Genomic DNA, 16,605 nt, shown 5'->3' on the forward strand with positions numbered 1-16,605 from the left:
GTTTTACCTGCATTTCTTTTCAGAATTTTTATATGAAGCTGAGGAAATGCCTGTCTGTATCTAGTTTGCTGAGAATTTTTATGATGAATAGGTGTTGGACTTTATTGGATGATTTTTTCCCTTCATCTGTTGATTTGATCTTGTGATTATCTTCCTTAGACTATTGATATTATGATTTATGATTACTGATTTTCAAATGTTGCACATCTGAAATGCATCCTACTTAGATACAGTATGTAGTTCCTTCTATGGATTGTTAGGTTTCTTTTCTTATATTTTGTTGGGGATTTTGCTTCTATGTTCATGAGAGGTATTTGTGTGCATTTTTTTTCTCTTAACTTCTTCATCTGATTTTGATGTTCGAGTGTAATACTTACCTCATAGAAAAGGAATTAAGAGGTGTTCTTTTTGCTTCTATTTTCTGGGAGAGATTGTAGAGAATTGTTATCATTTCTTCCTTATATTTTGTTAGAATTCATCAGTGGAAACATCTGGGTCTGTTACTGTCTTTATTGGAAGCTTATTAGTTAAAGATTAAATTTCTTTAATAGATACAGAGAGTATCTATTTTTCTTTGTGAAAGTCGTGCTCAGTTATACCTTCAAGCAGTTACTCAGTTGAACGTTTCATTTTTGTAGGCACAGAGTTGTTTATAATATTCACTCATTATCCTTTTAATGTCCATGGAATCAGTAGTAATGGCCCCTCCTTCATTTCTACTGTTAATTTGTGTTTTCTCTCTTTTTTCTTGTTTAGCCTGGGGAGAATTTTATCTTCTTTTTATTTTGTGGCTTTAAAGAGACTTCTTCGGGTTTTGTTCTTTTTCTGCATTACTTTCATTTTTTCAGTGTCATTGGTTTCCATTTTGATTTCGTCTTCCTCTGCTTTTTCTTTTCTTTCACAAGTTTACTAATATAGAAGCCTAAGTTATTAATTGTAGGGGTTTTTTTGTTATAGGTACTCAATGTTGTATATATCTCTTCACTAATTTTGCTGTATCACACAACTTCTGATAAATTATAATTTTGTTTTCACTTTGTAAAAATATTTTAAAATTTAATTTCTCATTAGATTTTTTCTTTGGCCTATGTGTTATTTAGATGTTTACTGTTTAATCTGCAAATAATCTTTAATTTTCCTGCTGTCTTTTTGTTATCAATTTCTAGTTTATTTCCTTCACACTCTGAGAGCATTCTCTGTATTATTTGTATTGTTTTAAATTTGATGATGTACATTTTATGGCTTAGACTGTGACCTGTCTTGATGTATGTTCCATGTGAACTTGAAAATAATGTGTTTCCTCCTGTCATTCAATATTCTATAAATGTCATTTAAATCTCGTTAATGGTTGTTACTATTCAGTTCAACTGCGCCTTACTGATTTTCTGCCTACTGAATCTGTCAATTACTAAAAGAGATGGGTTGATATCTCTTATGAGAGTATATTTGCCACATCAATGTTTGCTCTGGGTACTTTATTTTAACAAAGCTTTTTTGGGTCCATATGTGATTTCTTTGAGTGTTGACCACTTTAAGTAACGCCCATTTTTATTCCTGATTTTCTTGTTCTGAATACTGCTTTACCAGAAATAGTTTCAGTGAGTACAGTTTTTTTTTTTTTTTTACCACTCATATTAGCATCGTATAGTTTTCACTGTCCCTTTACTTTTAATCTATTCATGTCTTTGAATTTAGAGTGGGTTTCTTATAGACCCCATGTGCTTAGTCGCTCAGTCATGTCTGACTCTTTGCGAGCCCATGGACCATAGCCTGCCAGACTCCTCAGTCCATGGGGATTCTACAGGCAAGAGTACTGGAGTGGGCTGCCATGCCGTACTCCAGGGAATTTTCCCAACCCAGGTATCGAACCTTGGTCTCGTGCAATGCATGTGGATTCTGTACTATCTGAGCCTCCAGGGAAGCCCAAAATAAAGATGAACAGCAAGGGCAAGGTATATTTTTGTTGTTTCAATTTCTTTTCATCAATCTCTACCTTTTAATTTGTGTATTTATACCATTCACATTAAAAATTGGTTATGGAGAATTTGTTTAACATTGACCATATTCGTAACTGTTTTCTATTCATTGAATTTACTCTTTGTTGTTGTTGTTGTTTTAATATTCTGCTGTTTTTCTGTCTTGTCTACTTTTGAATGAAGATTTAACATTATTTCATTTTCTCTCCTCTTGGGAGATCAGTTCTATGTTTAAAAATTTTTTTACTGCTTTTTGTAGAGTTTACATGATACATTTGCAACTCATTCAAATTCTCTTTTAAATAACATCATCCGGCTTCATGGTTGGTGCAAGTATCTTGTTTCCCAGTTCCTCCTCTCCTGGCCTTGCAACCATTTCTGCCATTTTTCTTTTATCCATAAGGTATAATCACTAAATGCATTGTTGGTTTATTATTATTTTCAATAAATAGTTATCTTTTTGATCAGTTGAAGGTAATACAAAGGTTTAGTTTAACTTCATTTATTCTTTCTGTAACTCTGTTCCTTTCTTTACATAGGCCAGAGTTCCTGACCTATATCATTTTCCTTTTCCCAGAAGAATTTCTTTTAGCATTTCTTGCAGAGTAGTTCTGCTAGATTTCCATCAGTTTTTGTTTGTTATATAAAGTCTTTGTTTTTCATTATTGTTGAAGGATTCTTTCCCCCTTGCTACTCAATTCTAGGTTGGTAGTAGTGTTTTGTTTTTTCTTTAAATAAATGAATTGGAACTTTAATTCTAGTCTTTTCTTGATAGAATGGTTCACGAAGAAAAATCTTAGGTAATTGTTACTCTTGTTCTTCTATAGCAAGTTCTTTTTTTTTTTTTTTTCTTCTCTAGTGTTCCTCAAGAATTATGTTTCCTTTTGGTTTTCTGAAGTTTGAGTGTGATATGCCAAAGTTTAGATTTTTTTTTCTTTTCTGTTTATCCTGCTTGGTATTCTCTGAGCTTCCTAGATATCATCCAACCATTTCATCTTCTGTCGTCCCCTCCTCTTCATGCCCTCAATCTTTGCCAGCCTCAGGGTCTTTTCAAAAGAGTCAGTTCTTTGCATCAGGTAGCCAAAGTATTGGAGTTTGAGCTTCCGTATCAGTCCTTCCAATGAATATTAAGGACTGATTTCCTTTAGGATGGACTGGTTAGACCTCCTTGCACTCCAAGGGACTCTCAAGAGTCTTCTCCAACACCACAGGTCAAAAGCATCAATTCTTCAGTGCTCAGCTTTCTTTATAGTTCAACTTTCACATTCACACATGACTAGTGGAAAAAGCATGGCCTTGACTAGATGGACCTTTTTGGCACAGTAACATCTCTGCTTTTTAATATGCTGTCTAGGTTGGTGATACCTTTTCTTCCAAGGAGTAAGCGCCTTTTAATTTCATGGCTGCAGTCACCATCTGCAGTAATTTCGGCGCCCCCAAAAATAAAGTCCGTCTCTGTTTCCACTGTTTCCCCATCTATTTGCCGAAGTGATGGGACAGGATGCCATGATCCTAGTTTTCTGAATGTTGAGTTTTAAGCAAACTTATTCAGTCTTCTCTTTCACTTTCATCAAGAGGCTCTTTAGTTCTTCTTCACTTTCTGCCATAAGGGTGGTGTCATCTCCATATCTGAGGTTAGTGATATTTCTCCCAGCAATCTTGATTCCAGCTTGTGCTTCCTCCAGCCCAGCACTTCTCATGATGTACTCTGCATAGAAGTTAAATAAGCAGGGTGACAATATACAGCCTTGATTTACTCCTTTTCCTATTTGGAGTCAGTCTGCTGTTCCATGTCCAGTTCTAACTGTTGCTTTCTGACCTGCTTACAGATTTCTCAAGAGGCAGGTCAGGTGGTCTGATATTCCCATCTTTTTCAGAATTTTCCACAGTTTTCCACACAGTCAAAGGCTTTGGCATAGTCAATAAAACAGAAATAGATGTTTTTCTGAAACTCTCTTGCTTTTTCGATGATCCAGCAGATGTTGGCAATTTGATCTCTGGTTCCTCTGCCTTTTCTAAAAGCAACTTGAACATCTGGAAGTTCACGTATTGTTGAAGCCTGGCTTGGAATTTTCTCCTCATTCCTAGATCTAGGACATTCTGCTGCTGATGAGCTGTGATTCCTTTTATTTGCCTAGATCTTCAGTTTGGCGTGGCTGTGGTTTTCCCTGTAATTTCAGTTTTCTGATAGATCCTAGGAAGAGTTTTTGATTTTCTGTTTGTTCAGGTTTTTTCTCATTGTGAGGATTGGAGTGATGGTTTCTGAGATATTCACATGGGAAAGCAGGAAAATTTTTGTCGAATAGTGGAGATGGTACCACATATCCATGTATTGTTTCTTCCTCTTTTGGGAATTCTTCCTACATTCCGTGGGGGCTTCCCCAGTGGCTGAACCATAAAGAATCCACATGCCAGTGCAAGAGATGCAGGTTTGATCCCTCGTTTGGGAAGTTCCCCTGGAAGAGGAAATGGCAACCTAACCCAGTATTCTTGCCTGAGAAGTTCCATGGACAGAGGAGCCAGGTGGATGACAGTCCATATGTTCACAAAGAGTCAGACATGAGTTAGCAAGTAAACAGCAACAAATGACTTAATTAATTATGGCTACGGAATGAAACCTCCAAATGAATCCTAATAAGATGGTTTGGAGAGCTTCCAGTTTGCTGAACACATGTAGGAGATGTGAGGGTGGTGGAGCTGGACAGGGTCTCAGAGCTTCGCACCCCTTTCCCACACCTCACTCCAAGCATCTTGTCCATTTGACTGCTAGGGAGTCAGATGTTGTATGATAAACCAGTCATCTAATAAGTCAACTGTTTCCTTGAGTACTTTGAGCTGATTCAGAAAATTATTCAGCCCCGGGAAGAATTTGTGGTAACCCCGATTTAAAGCCAGTCAGTCAGAATTACAGGAGACCTGGATTTGACTAAGTGGACTGAGCGACTGAACTGAACTGAAGGTACTCTTGTGGGAATGAGCCCTTAACTTGTGAGATGTGATGCTAACTCCAGGTAGATACTGTCAGAAACAAATTGAATCATGGTAGATACTGAGCCGGTGTTAGAGAATTGGTTTGTGTGTGAAAAACAAAGAAAAACTCATACATTTGGTGTCACCAATATTCAAAATACTGTGCAAAAAAACTGTTCTTTCCCTTTACAAATGCATTTTCTCCTTTTTCTGTAAATGCAGTGGTTTCCAGTTGTCAGTTTTTTTCTAATATAATATCTGTGTGTTCCTTGTTGCTGTTTCTGCTCTTTAGGTGCTAGTCGTGTTCCTTAGACACAGCCTATTTCTTCATTTAATCACATGGCTGTGTGAGAGTGATCTTTGCTCAAGTATTCCTTTATTGGGACATTCTTACCTGGACTTTGTGTCAAGGAGGGCGACCCTGTTAAAATGGTTGATCCATTTTCTGTCTTTTTGTATGATTTAGAAGAATTCAAAGAAGATGGTGATTAGTTTCTCCCTGACCATTTGGTGTAATGGGCCACCAAATCTGGCTTGTCATGGACATTTTGATGGTACTGTGGGTTTGGACTACATTGTCAATTTAGTGATGTATAGGTTTCTAAAAGCTGTCCCATTTTACTTCAGTTTTAAAATTTAGTCATGATACTTATAATAAAAATAATCATAAACAACACTATGGAGAATAAGACAATGAACTTAGTAGACTTGAAACTCAGCATCAACAATCCTCAATAATTATAGGGAACAGCTTGTTCAGTTTAAAGTTTATTTATTTATTCATTTGTTTATTGGTTAATCACTCCTGAGACAAAGTTGTGTGCTTCCATTAGAGATATGTAGTGTTTGTTTTCTACTTTGTGGCAGTACTGACAGTTGGTGAGGATCGTCCTTTCACCCTTATCCATTACTTCATTAGGGTCGGTAGAATGCTAATTCTCTAGTTATTCCCTGGTGGCTCAGAGGTGAAGAATCCACCTGCAATGCAGGAGATTTGCAGGAGATGCAGGTTTGCTCCCTGGGTTGGGAAGATCCCCTGGAGGAGGAAATAGCAACCCACTCCAGTATTCTGGCGTGAGAAACCGCATGGACAGAGGAGCCTGGCAGGCTATGGTCCAAGGGTTAGCAAAGTCCTTGGACACGACTGAGTGACTAAACAACAACAGCAGTACACATACCATGCGCACGCGTACACACACACACACACACACACACACACACACACACACACACAGTGGAATCAATCATTTGATTATATTAAACATTATACAAAATATTATATATTAAAAATATAATTCATTCCAAGAAGTAACTTCTACCCACCAGAAAACTATGTTCACCTCTTGGTGAATGTTGAGCCAAATGACACAGCCCAGTCAAAGAGCAGGAGAAGGTAGGATTTATTACTTGCAGCAAGTAAGGAGAACAGCAGGGATCATTCCCAAAGCAGTGTTTCCCTAGACAGCAAAATTGGGGAAATTTTAAGCTAAGGGTACATACATATTCATGAAGGGGCTTGAGCAGCAGAGAGTTCAGCATGGAGTTGACACAAAGTTCGATGGAGTCCAAGCTTTACAGGTGATTGAAGTCATGAAAGTCAGAAAAGATAAAATCACCATTCCTTCGGTTCCGGTTGATCTTGAGGTTGATCACTTGAGGGGATTTGAATTCTGCAAAACAGCTGAAGGATGTGCTTCCGGCTAATGTTTATCCTTGAAAGGACCAGGAGTATTTACAACTGATTTATTACCTTTGCTACTGATACTACTCCTGCCTGATAACAGTCACTCATTGCTGCATTCTTTTGTTTCCTTAAGTTCATTATCACTGATGTCTGTTCAAGGGTAAACATTGTCCAGAGGCTTCGATCGCAAAATGACTTAGGCCAAAAATGGCGTCTCTTATGTCAAGAAAGCCATGCCAAGTTCTCTTTCTCCAGGACCACCTACCCTATCTGCTTACTTTACCTCTTACCCTTTAAAAAATTGCTTCTCATTCACATTATTCCCTAGTCCCTGGAAGCATCAGTCTGCGCTCTGTCACTTTGAATTTGCTTATCCTGGATAATTCATATAAATGGGCTCATATAGTATGTGACCTTTTCATTTAGCATAATGTTTCCAAGGCTCATCCATGGTCTCTTAGTTATTAGTACTTCATTCCTCTTTATGACTGAATCCTATTCCATTTTAAGAATATACAACATTTTGGTTATTTGTTGATAGAAATTTTGGATTGTTTTCAGTTTGGGGCTTTTATGAATAATGCATCTTTAAATATTTGTGTAGAAATATTTGTTTGATTATAAGTTCTAAATTGTGTAAATCATATACCTAGGAATAGAACTGCTGAGTCCTATGGTAATTTTTTTCTTTAAATTTGAGGAGCTCCCAAACTGTTTTCCAGAGAGGCTGAACCATTTTGCATTCTTACCAGCAACACAGGAGGGATCCAACGGTATCCCATTGTGTTCTTATATACATTTTCCTAATGATCCTGAGCATCTTTTCATATACTTTTTTGTGACTGGTTTATCTTTTTCTGTAGAAATATCTCTTCAAGTCCTTTACTTATTTTTTAAAATTGAACTGTTGGTCTTTCTGTTATTTGAATTCACATTTCCCACAGAAACTGGAGACAAAGGCTCTGCCCTTCTTTCCCGTTACATTTCAATGGAAAGGCTTTCAGGTCCTTGAGAAAGAAACTCCTGGGTTGTAGGAGATACATACATCTCAAAGAGACAGAGGAAGGATTTGTAATTGTGAGGGTTTTTTTTTTTTCTTTCTTTCTTTTAAATAGACACTCTCAGTAAAGGAAGATGAGGGGCTTATGTCAGATGTTGGCTGGAACAGATTCCTTTGGTAGCCTTGAAATTTTCTAAACAGGAACTCAGGAGTAGACGAGTTGTCCTAGAATATGGCCTTAGGTTGCTGCTGAAACCATGCTAGAGGTCAGTCAAGCTTCTTAATGCAGATGTTTGGACAGAGTTGTTCATGCCAATAGTTTTTGCAGTTCTCTGTTCCTAACCTCAGCTTGCAGTTCCATGACACATTGCCCTTTTTATAGGTAGTTCAAAACTTGACAGGTTTCTTATTCAAGGTAGGTAGGGAAGTAAGAACATATCCACTAGCAAAATAACGTCTCCTAAAATAATGTCTGTGATCAAAGGAATGCCACCAGGTACTGTAATGTAACCGTAGGAGTGGCACCCATCACCTTGACATATCTATTGATTAGAAGTAAAAGAGCTGAATAGATATTTCTCCAAAGAAGACATACAAAAGGCCAACGGGTCCATGAAAAAGTGTTCACCATCACTCAGTTCAGTTCAGTTCAGTCTCTCAGTCGTGTCCAACTCTTTGTGACCCCATGGATTGTAGCATGCCAGGCTTCCCTGTCCATCACCAACTCCTGGAGCTTACTCAGACTGATGTGCATTGAGTCCATGATGCCATCCAACAAATCTCATCCTCTGTCGTCCCCTTCTCCTCCCGCCTTCAATCTTGACCATAATTGTTTTTACAATTTATGGCTCTATTATTTCAAAATAAAGGGTTTGAAATAAACAGGGAGGCTGCAACTCGTGGTTCGGTTGCTAGTGTCCAGCTTTTCTCTCCTTATAGGACAGCCTTCCTAAGCCCATTGCAGTTGACTAAGTCACCTGATTAGAATATGCTTCTGATAGAGGCAGTGATTTAAAATAAAATGCAGAGCTATACAAAGACAATAGGATATGAGGAAATGCTTATGTAAACACAGAAAGAGAGGCAAGAGATAATCTCTGAGTTACAAGAAGTGGAAAAGTCTAAAAAGGATAGACACCATATCTGCTGAAAGGGGAGCATACTAACTTCAGCAACAAAAGAAATGCAGGGGATAGTTGAAACTGCTGGTGATCTTTGTGGTTAAGTCATCTTACGCTGTTGGCATTTGCCAGCAATGTTTGCGACATTCTTAGTAACACAGACATCTTTTCATTCAACAGTAACATCTCAGACAGTGAAAGGTGATTTATATTTTACTATAAAGATCATGAGAAGACTGTGGGAAGGGCTGATATGTAAGAATTTAAATTTTTTTCAAATCCATAAATCAGAGTTATTACAATAACAAAGAGGTAGTTTGTGTGTCCTTTCTCCACAGTCATGGAACCAGATGCAAATTCTTCATCTGTAAAATAAGAAAAATGTGGAATCTAGATCCTTTACAAAGTGGAAAAACTTTAGAAACTGTAGGGCAGGAAGGATTCCCTTCTGTCAGACATCAACAAGACCTCTCCCGAAATGTGAGAAAATGGGAGAAACACAAGAAGAAGTGGTGAAGGAGAAGAGGTGTGAGCTTGTTGTTGAGTCCTGTCTGATTCTTTGCAACAACATTGACTGTAGCAGGCCAGGCACCACTGTTCATAGGATTTCTGAGGCAAGAATACTAGAATGGGTTGCCTTTCCCTTCTCCAGGGGCCCTTCCCAACCCAGGGATCAAACCTGGGTGTCCTTCATTGCAGGTAGATTCTTTACTCTCTGAGCCACCAGGGAAGCCCCCTTTCTAAAGGTAGCCAGATAATTTTTAGACCATTTTTTTTTCCATCCCAACCCTGCAGGCACCATCAGTTTGAATTTTATAAGCACACAAAGTGGAGGCATTTGTGGCATACAGTGTCTGGATTTGTACACACAAAGGGAAAGATACTGGGAGACTAGGTGCACAGAAATGCAGAAGAAAGTGACTTTAGTTCTAGCACTGTGAACCAGTTTAATAGGCCAAAGTTGAAAAATTTGGACAGGGTGGCATGGAGACCTCCTCTGTTTGAAAATATTTACCTCAGGCTGGGACTTGAGCCCACATGGCTGGGACTGAAACCCACCTGGCCGGGACTTGAATCCAGCCAAAATCCTGTTTGGGACCTGAAGCATGGTCTTTTAATTAGAATCTCTCACCTAGTGCCTAGACTTACTGAGGCTTAAGTTCTTTGTGTCTCAGCACAGAAGGAATTCAGAAAGGCAAAGTGTTAGACAAGAAGTAGATGGATTAATATAGGACGCTTGTAAGAAATGCAAGCAGGCAGGTAATGGAGCTCTGCCCTGAGGATTAAGTGGGCTGCATTTTATAATCAAAGGAAAGTGAACGAGGGGGAAAGACTGCCTTCTTTGAATAGAGGTCAGGCTTACATAACTCACTCCCACTTCGTTTGGGGCAGGAGAGTGTCTGACCCTATGAGGTCAAGCTCGCATTATCATAATGCTTCTTCAATTCAGTAGAAAGTTGGTGACATTCCTCTTTTACATATGGGACTGGAGCATCTGTCATGTTTCATTTACAGCTTTATATTTAAGCAAGCCTGCTACCTTTCACGACTTTCTGATACATTTCTTGAGCGATCAGTAACTTATACTGGTCTCCCAAAGGTCCCTAGGTTTCTCTATCTCTAGGCCCCTACTAAACTTCTGCAGCTACCCGTCTCTCTGTCTGTCTGTGCTCAGGCCCTCATTCATGTCTGACTCTGCAAGCCCATGAACTTCAGCACTCCAGGCTCTCTATCCGTGGGATTCTCCAGGCAGGAATCCTGGAATGGGTAGCCATTTCCTCCTCCAGGGGATGTTCCACACCCAGGGATTGAACCTTTGTCTCCCACACTGCAGATTCACACTTTTCCACCGAGTCACTTGGGACAGCTACCTGTATCCTATGCTATTCTGTCCCTGTAATATGGAGGCAGGCTCCCCCAGCTAAGAGCAATCGTTTCTCTTGCTGGGTGTCTTCTCCATGAGGGTCTCCAGCTTGGACTCTTGCCTGGAATTTAGTGAGCAAATTTCTTCCCAACAAGAGGAGGGGGTGGTCATACATGATCAGAAACTGATGATCAAAGGTAAACTTTCCTAGCAAGGACTTGAGGGGAGGGGCAGGTCACTTGGTCTGGGACCTTCCTTCCATCCTCATCATCACGGAGGATTGGAGGGCCAAGGGCCAAGGCAAATCAGCACCAGGTAGCTGCCCCCATATAAAATAACTGTCTTCCCTGCCACATCAAGGGTTACCTGAGGCTCCTCTGGGGAAATGACCAGGTATCCTTTGGGAGCCACAGAGGTTCCCAGGCTTCATCAGTCTTCGGTTCCCTTGGCCTGCTTGGTTTGGCAGCCTCGAGTCTCCTATAGGACTGGAGAGACTGTGGTCATGCTTCTGGAGGCCCTCTCATTTGTACATCTGTCGGGTAGGGTACTGGTGGACTTTTCCCAAACAGGGAGCATTCGACCTTCCAGTCACCCTCCTGGCTGTACAAAGATCCATCCTTTCTGCACAAGACAGTGGCTCTGATCCAGGCTTCCTGGATTCTGTCCCTGCTGTTGGCTTTGTTAAGGGAGAGTAACCCTAAGGTAGTGGAGGGGTTTGAGCTGTCACTTTGTGTAATGATGCTTTTTGCTGTTGTCCCTGAATCCTTTTTGCCTCCTCAACCCTACCTCTATCACTGAGTATGCCAAAGGCAAAATATATGAGTTGACTTTCGGGAGTCTTAGGTCTCCAGCTGCCTAGATGGTACATTAGAGGAGGATGGTCTGGCAGACTGCCCCTCCCCCCGCCCCGCTCAGAACTGGGAGGTAGCAGTTCCTGGTTGTGGTTCTTGGGAAAGTGGACTAATAAGCTGATCATAGAAAACATCGGTCTCCTGGTGGAGAAGGAGGCACTTTGAAAGGGGTGTGAGTGCTTTCACAGGAGTTAAAAAGAGTTCTTTAGACATGGATTTTGGAATAGGATCATGAACATTTGGATGCATGGGACTTCCGCCCTTGCCTCCCATTTTTCAGTTAGGATGTCACAAGACAGGGACCAATGGGAGTTATTTGTTCTGGTGCATTCCCAGTGTCAACAGTGGGTTGCCTGTGAGCACCTGAAATCTACCTGATTGGTGAGCCTGAGGAGGCCCCTTGGGTTAGTCTCGAAAAGGAACAGAAGCCAGTGGGAGGAAGAATGACCAGCATCCAAGGGCCTAAAATCTTCAGAGCGGGAGGGATGAGACCTAGGTTCTGAGCCAACTAAAGAGTTTACCATTATCACTGAAGTAAAAGAAAAAGACACAGAGCTGAAAGGTAGGACTGGAGTACCACAAGGCAGTGACAACAATACTGGGCAAAAGTTCCCCTCACGGTATTCTCGTTGTGATCTTGGAGAGGGCTCCTCTTTGGACTCCTGAAGTGGCTCCTTGCTAAGAATCCACCCGCAATGCAGGAGATGTGGGTTCAATCACAGGATTGGGAAGGCACACTAAAGAAGGAAATGGTAATCCACTCAAATATTGTTGCCTGGGAAATCCTGTGGACAGAGGATCCAGGTGGGCTTCAGTCCAAGGGGCCACAAAGGGTTGGACATGACTTAGCGACTAACCACATTAAGAATGAAAGAAGCAACACCTAACCAACAAGGAGGATCAAGGACAGTCTGAGAAGTCTGGAGAGCAGGACAGAAGAGAAATCAAGGATATGAGGGAAGGTGTAGAGCTATGAAATGGGGGAGGTTGAAGTTCCTGATTGTGGATCTTGGGAGAAGTGGACTGTCTCCTAGGCAGAGAGTCCTAAGCCTGCTGAGAAAGGTGCTCGCTTACTGCCTCTGCCCTGGGATTGATAAAATCTGCTTGAGACCCCCAAGAAGGGAGGGAATCTTCCACAGTGTAAGGTCAGGGAGTGGTGAGGTAGGCCAAAAATCTAGAGAAGGATGCAGAGTCCCCCAGTTTTGGCCCCTAATGCCGTTCTGGTCCTGGAAACACACTCGGATTAAGAATGTTTAGGGAGGGAATTGGACTCGAGGACTTACAGAGAAGAAACTCACCCAATCAAGTCCCTGATTATTTATTCGGTCTTAATTTGAACATCATGCAGTCTTCTCGGTTAAACTTCTCACATCAGAGTGGATAGAGCCATAGAGGAAATGACAAAGATGAGAGGAGAAAAGTCTTGGCCTCAGTGGGCGCCTTCACCATTGGAAATTCTGTGTCTACCAGGCCTAAGGACAGTGTCAACTGCCACCCAAGCGTTCTTTGGGGATGCACAGCCTGGGCGTCCTCCTTGCAGCTCTTAATTGAGGGGAGCCATGACACAGTGAGCTGACCCAGATCTTGCCCTGTGGGTCATGGAACAGAACAAAGCAGAGAGTGACAGCAAGCAAGTTTTCATGGGAGAGAGAGAGCGAAAGTCAGGGGTCTCCAGCCAGCAGTTTGGGCAAGACCACTGGAGTTCACCGTGGCAGCAATCCTAGTCACGGTACCAAATATGTCACTGGTGAAAAGAGGTTTCCTCAGTTCTTGCTCTTGCAAAGAAAGGGAAGGACTCTGAACTAGTGCACATCAGGGGACTTGTCTGATATAGGTCACTTTACCAGTCTTGTGAACTTGAGACAATTGCAAGTTGTCCATCTATAAGTGGAGTCTGCTAAATCCTGTCCTGCATGAATGCTGGAATGCATGTACTACATATAAAGCAGAGTCATGCTGATTAAGAAACACTGGTCTTTATTTTAATGCAAGTTATGATTATTATGCATCTCCAAAATACCATCTTCCTATCTGAGGTTTTTTAATCCAGTAGATAGCAGAGACTACGCAGTGCACTGGGACAAAAGAAATAAATACTCTTAAATGAGCTAAATTAAGGCAAGAGATATTATATTTTACAAAAAAAAAGGGTTAGAGGAAATAAGGCAAACTACAAATTAAAAGCTTTTTCCTTTATATTTGCTTGTTTTTTGGCTTCTCAATATTATCTGTGGTCACGTTTCACATTGCCATGAAACTCTCTTTCAGCAACATATTACCTACTTCCAGACCATAAAGACATACAGATGGTTCATGAATTTCTTTTACATCCACCAAAACTGTAACTTTAAAAATGCTAAAACAGCAATAAAGAAAACTGGAATATCATTACAAGTCAATATTCTGAAGAAAAAGAATCTGTTAGAAGTAAAAATATTCAAGAAAAATGAAATAAATAGTATGCAGAAGTTCCTAGTTTAAATCAGGAAGAAAATAGAGATCTAAACTTGGTTTGCTCGACCCCTACTAACCTGCACTATCTAGGAGCTTCACTACTCTTTGAGAAAATTCTATTCCATTGTCATCTCACCTTGTGTAGATGGTGAACAACATATTCAGTATGTTCAGTGTGTTTTACATATACCCAACCTGTGGCTTTCAAAACTTTAAAACAGCAAACAATGTGATTTATATGATTAATACATTTGTATTCTGAGGCACAATAAACTTTATGAAAAGTAATTAACATTTGAAAATACTAAACTCCTCCCTCATCTCCTTAATCTACTTTAAATCAACTTTCACTAGATATTTCTCCTATGGATAAAGGAAAAAAGATATATATTTTTAAAAATGAGTTGTACCTAAACTCCCTTACTCCATAAAACTATAAAGAACATACAAGTTTTGTTCCCACCACCCTACTACTCTCTACTGTTTAGGAGCCTGACAGCTCTGTTCCAACACAAAAGGGTAGAAAGTGTCAGGGCCTCCCTCCCTAGATGTGGGAGGAGCTGTAGGACTTGGCCCTGGAAGGGGCACTGGCTTCAGCCATTGTTGGAGCCCTGGCCGTGCCTCTCAGCCCTGCTCTCTCCGCCTGATCTCTCAGAGCCTCGTCCTAGAGGTCTGGGAAGGAAGTCGGGACAGTATCGTGGATCTTGGCCAGCACCTCCAACACTTTCATCTTACTGGTCTCAACACAAGCTCTCAGGCCCCACAGGAACTCGTAGTGCAGAGGATCGCTATTGGGCACCTGTCGGTACTTCAGGTACTTCTTCTGCACCAGATCTTTGGTGAGGAGCCTTCTGGGCTCCCCAAAGATCCAGTGACTCCTCCCAGTATAGACCCCCAACACACTGAGGAATTCCCAGACATCCTCCCCGGGGGCGTGGTTACTCTTCCTGAAGATAATGCCCAGGAGCACCATGAGGAAACCGGACTTGGGCAGACCACCCCCCTCACTCAGACCTTCATCGCCGCCGAGGTTGAGCTTGTAGATGAGAGCGTAGATGATCATGCTACGGCCGACTACCGTCAGCTTCAGGCCAAAGACCAGCTCCATGTGCTTAGAGGCTCTCCTGAGGATCTCAAGGAAGTGCTGCCTATACTTCCTGCCAACGACCTTCAGCAGGGTGTGCTGCGAGATTGGCTCCTTCTTGGTGTCCTTCTCCAGCAGGAACTCCACCAGCATGCTGGCCTTCCTGGTCAGAGGATCTTTGTGAGGGCTCTGAGTGGCAGGGGCTGCCTGGGAGGCACCTGCACTTTCCTCCCCTGGGCCCTGGGCACCTTCATCAGATCCTGCACAGGAAGGCCCTGCATCAGGAGAGCTAGGGGCCATGGCTCCCAGAAGCTCCTAGTGATCCCCAGTAGCAGGGGAGCTCAGGGGAGAAGCCTGAGGGACAGACGAAGAGGAGGAGGGGCGCTCCTCTTTGGGGGCTGCAGCAGCAGTGGTCTGGGCCTCCTGGGGTCTCTGAGTGTCCCCCTGGACCTGGTGGAATTTCACACGGACATAGTACTTGTTCTTCTGCCTCCGAGGCATGGTGACACTGGTTATGGATCACAGGCACATACGGGCAGGGTGGCAGGCCAGGAGGGCCCCTAGAGGAAGGACAAGCAGAGGTTGTGAGCAACTTCAGTGAGGAGATTCCTCCCTGGCTTGAACCCAAGCCGCCTCTGAGGGGTCCTTGAGGCCAGTGCTCTAGGACCCACAAGTCTCGTGTTCTCCTGGTGAGCCCCTCCCTTGAGACTGCTGAGTAAGAAGTGAGAGTGATTGCTGGGGCGCAGCCAGACAGCCCTGCCTGGGTGTTAGAGGGAGCCCTGTCGGGGCTGGCTGGGGAGGCAGGTCCTTTCAGTTCACATTTCAGAGTCATGATGAAAACTGGGGCAAGACTCCCTCTTATCCCCCCCCACCCCCAAAGCCACCCACCTTGTTCCCTCTCTTGCTTTGAAGTTGACGGTGCCACCTTCCCTGTCACCTCAGACAATGAGAGGAGGGAATGTTCAGGCCCCCAATGGAGGGAGCCGGGACCCGCCCTTCTGCTGTCTCCAGGCTGCCCCTTCACAACCAAGCTGCAACCTCCCCAGACAGACCACCAAACCATCCCCATGTTTGGCTGGGAGGAAGTGCTGGCTACAGGGGAGGGTCCTGAGTCGGCCTTGTGATGGGGAGGATGGTCATTACCCTGAATCCTCCCGAGCCCTGACATCCTCCCTCTGCTGACCGGCTGCCAGCCCTTAGGAACGAGGTCCCTTCTTCCCCGAGTGTCCTGTGTTGGCGATCGTAGTCAGGGAGCCCCTCAGCCTTTAGAACTGCCCAGATGCTGACTGGTTGCTCTCCGGCCAAGTCATGCTGGGTGAGGGCTTAGGGGTGGCCGCCAATCTGGTGTGTTGAGACACTCAGTCACCCCATGGGTCCCTCCTTCACTCCACAGAATCCCGGACTTCCCTCCCACCGAACAGAGCCAGGGTCCACCAACCCCGCACCCAGATCCACCACCCCTGGACCCAGGTTATGTCCCGAGAACCTGCGTTCGTAGACGATGGACATTGCACCTAAAAGCCAGGCCCGAGCCTACAGGCCTAGAGCAGGTGCGGGTTGCCAGGGGACTGTGAAGTCCCCACTTTTCGGATGGAAAAATG

The 16,605-nt window shown here is 42.7% G+C and overlaps 1 protein-coding gene across 1 annotated transcript; it reads right to left on the reverse strand.

The window, feature by feature from the left end:
• Positions 1-14,584: 14,584 nt before the first annotated feature.
• LOC138071885 (melanoma-associated antigen B1-like) lies at positions 14,585-15,304 on the reverse strand. Its single transcript, XM_068963264.1, has one exon. It carries the CDS (start codon positions 15,302-15,304, stop codon positions 14,585-14,587), a length of 720 nt encoding a protein of 239 aa, XP_068819365.1.
• Positions 15,305-16,605: the final 1,301 nt, after the last annotated feature.

This window comes from Capricornis sumatraensis, chromosome X (assembly GCF_032405125.1).
Source record: "Capricornis sumatraensis isolate serow.1 chromosome X, serow.2, whole genome shotgun sequence".
Taxonomy (NCBI): domain Eukaryota; kingdom Metazoa; phylum Chordata; class Mammalia; order Artiodactyla; family Bovidae; genus Capricornis; species Capricornis sumatraensis.

Excerpts from the sequence above, each read along its gene's own strand:
- LOC138071885 (XM_068963264.1), bottom strand. The coding sequence starts at position 15,304 with ATGGCCCCTAGCTCTCCTGATGCAGGGCCTTCCTGTGCAGGATCTGAT.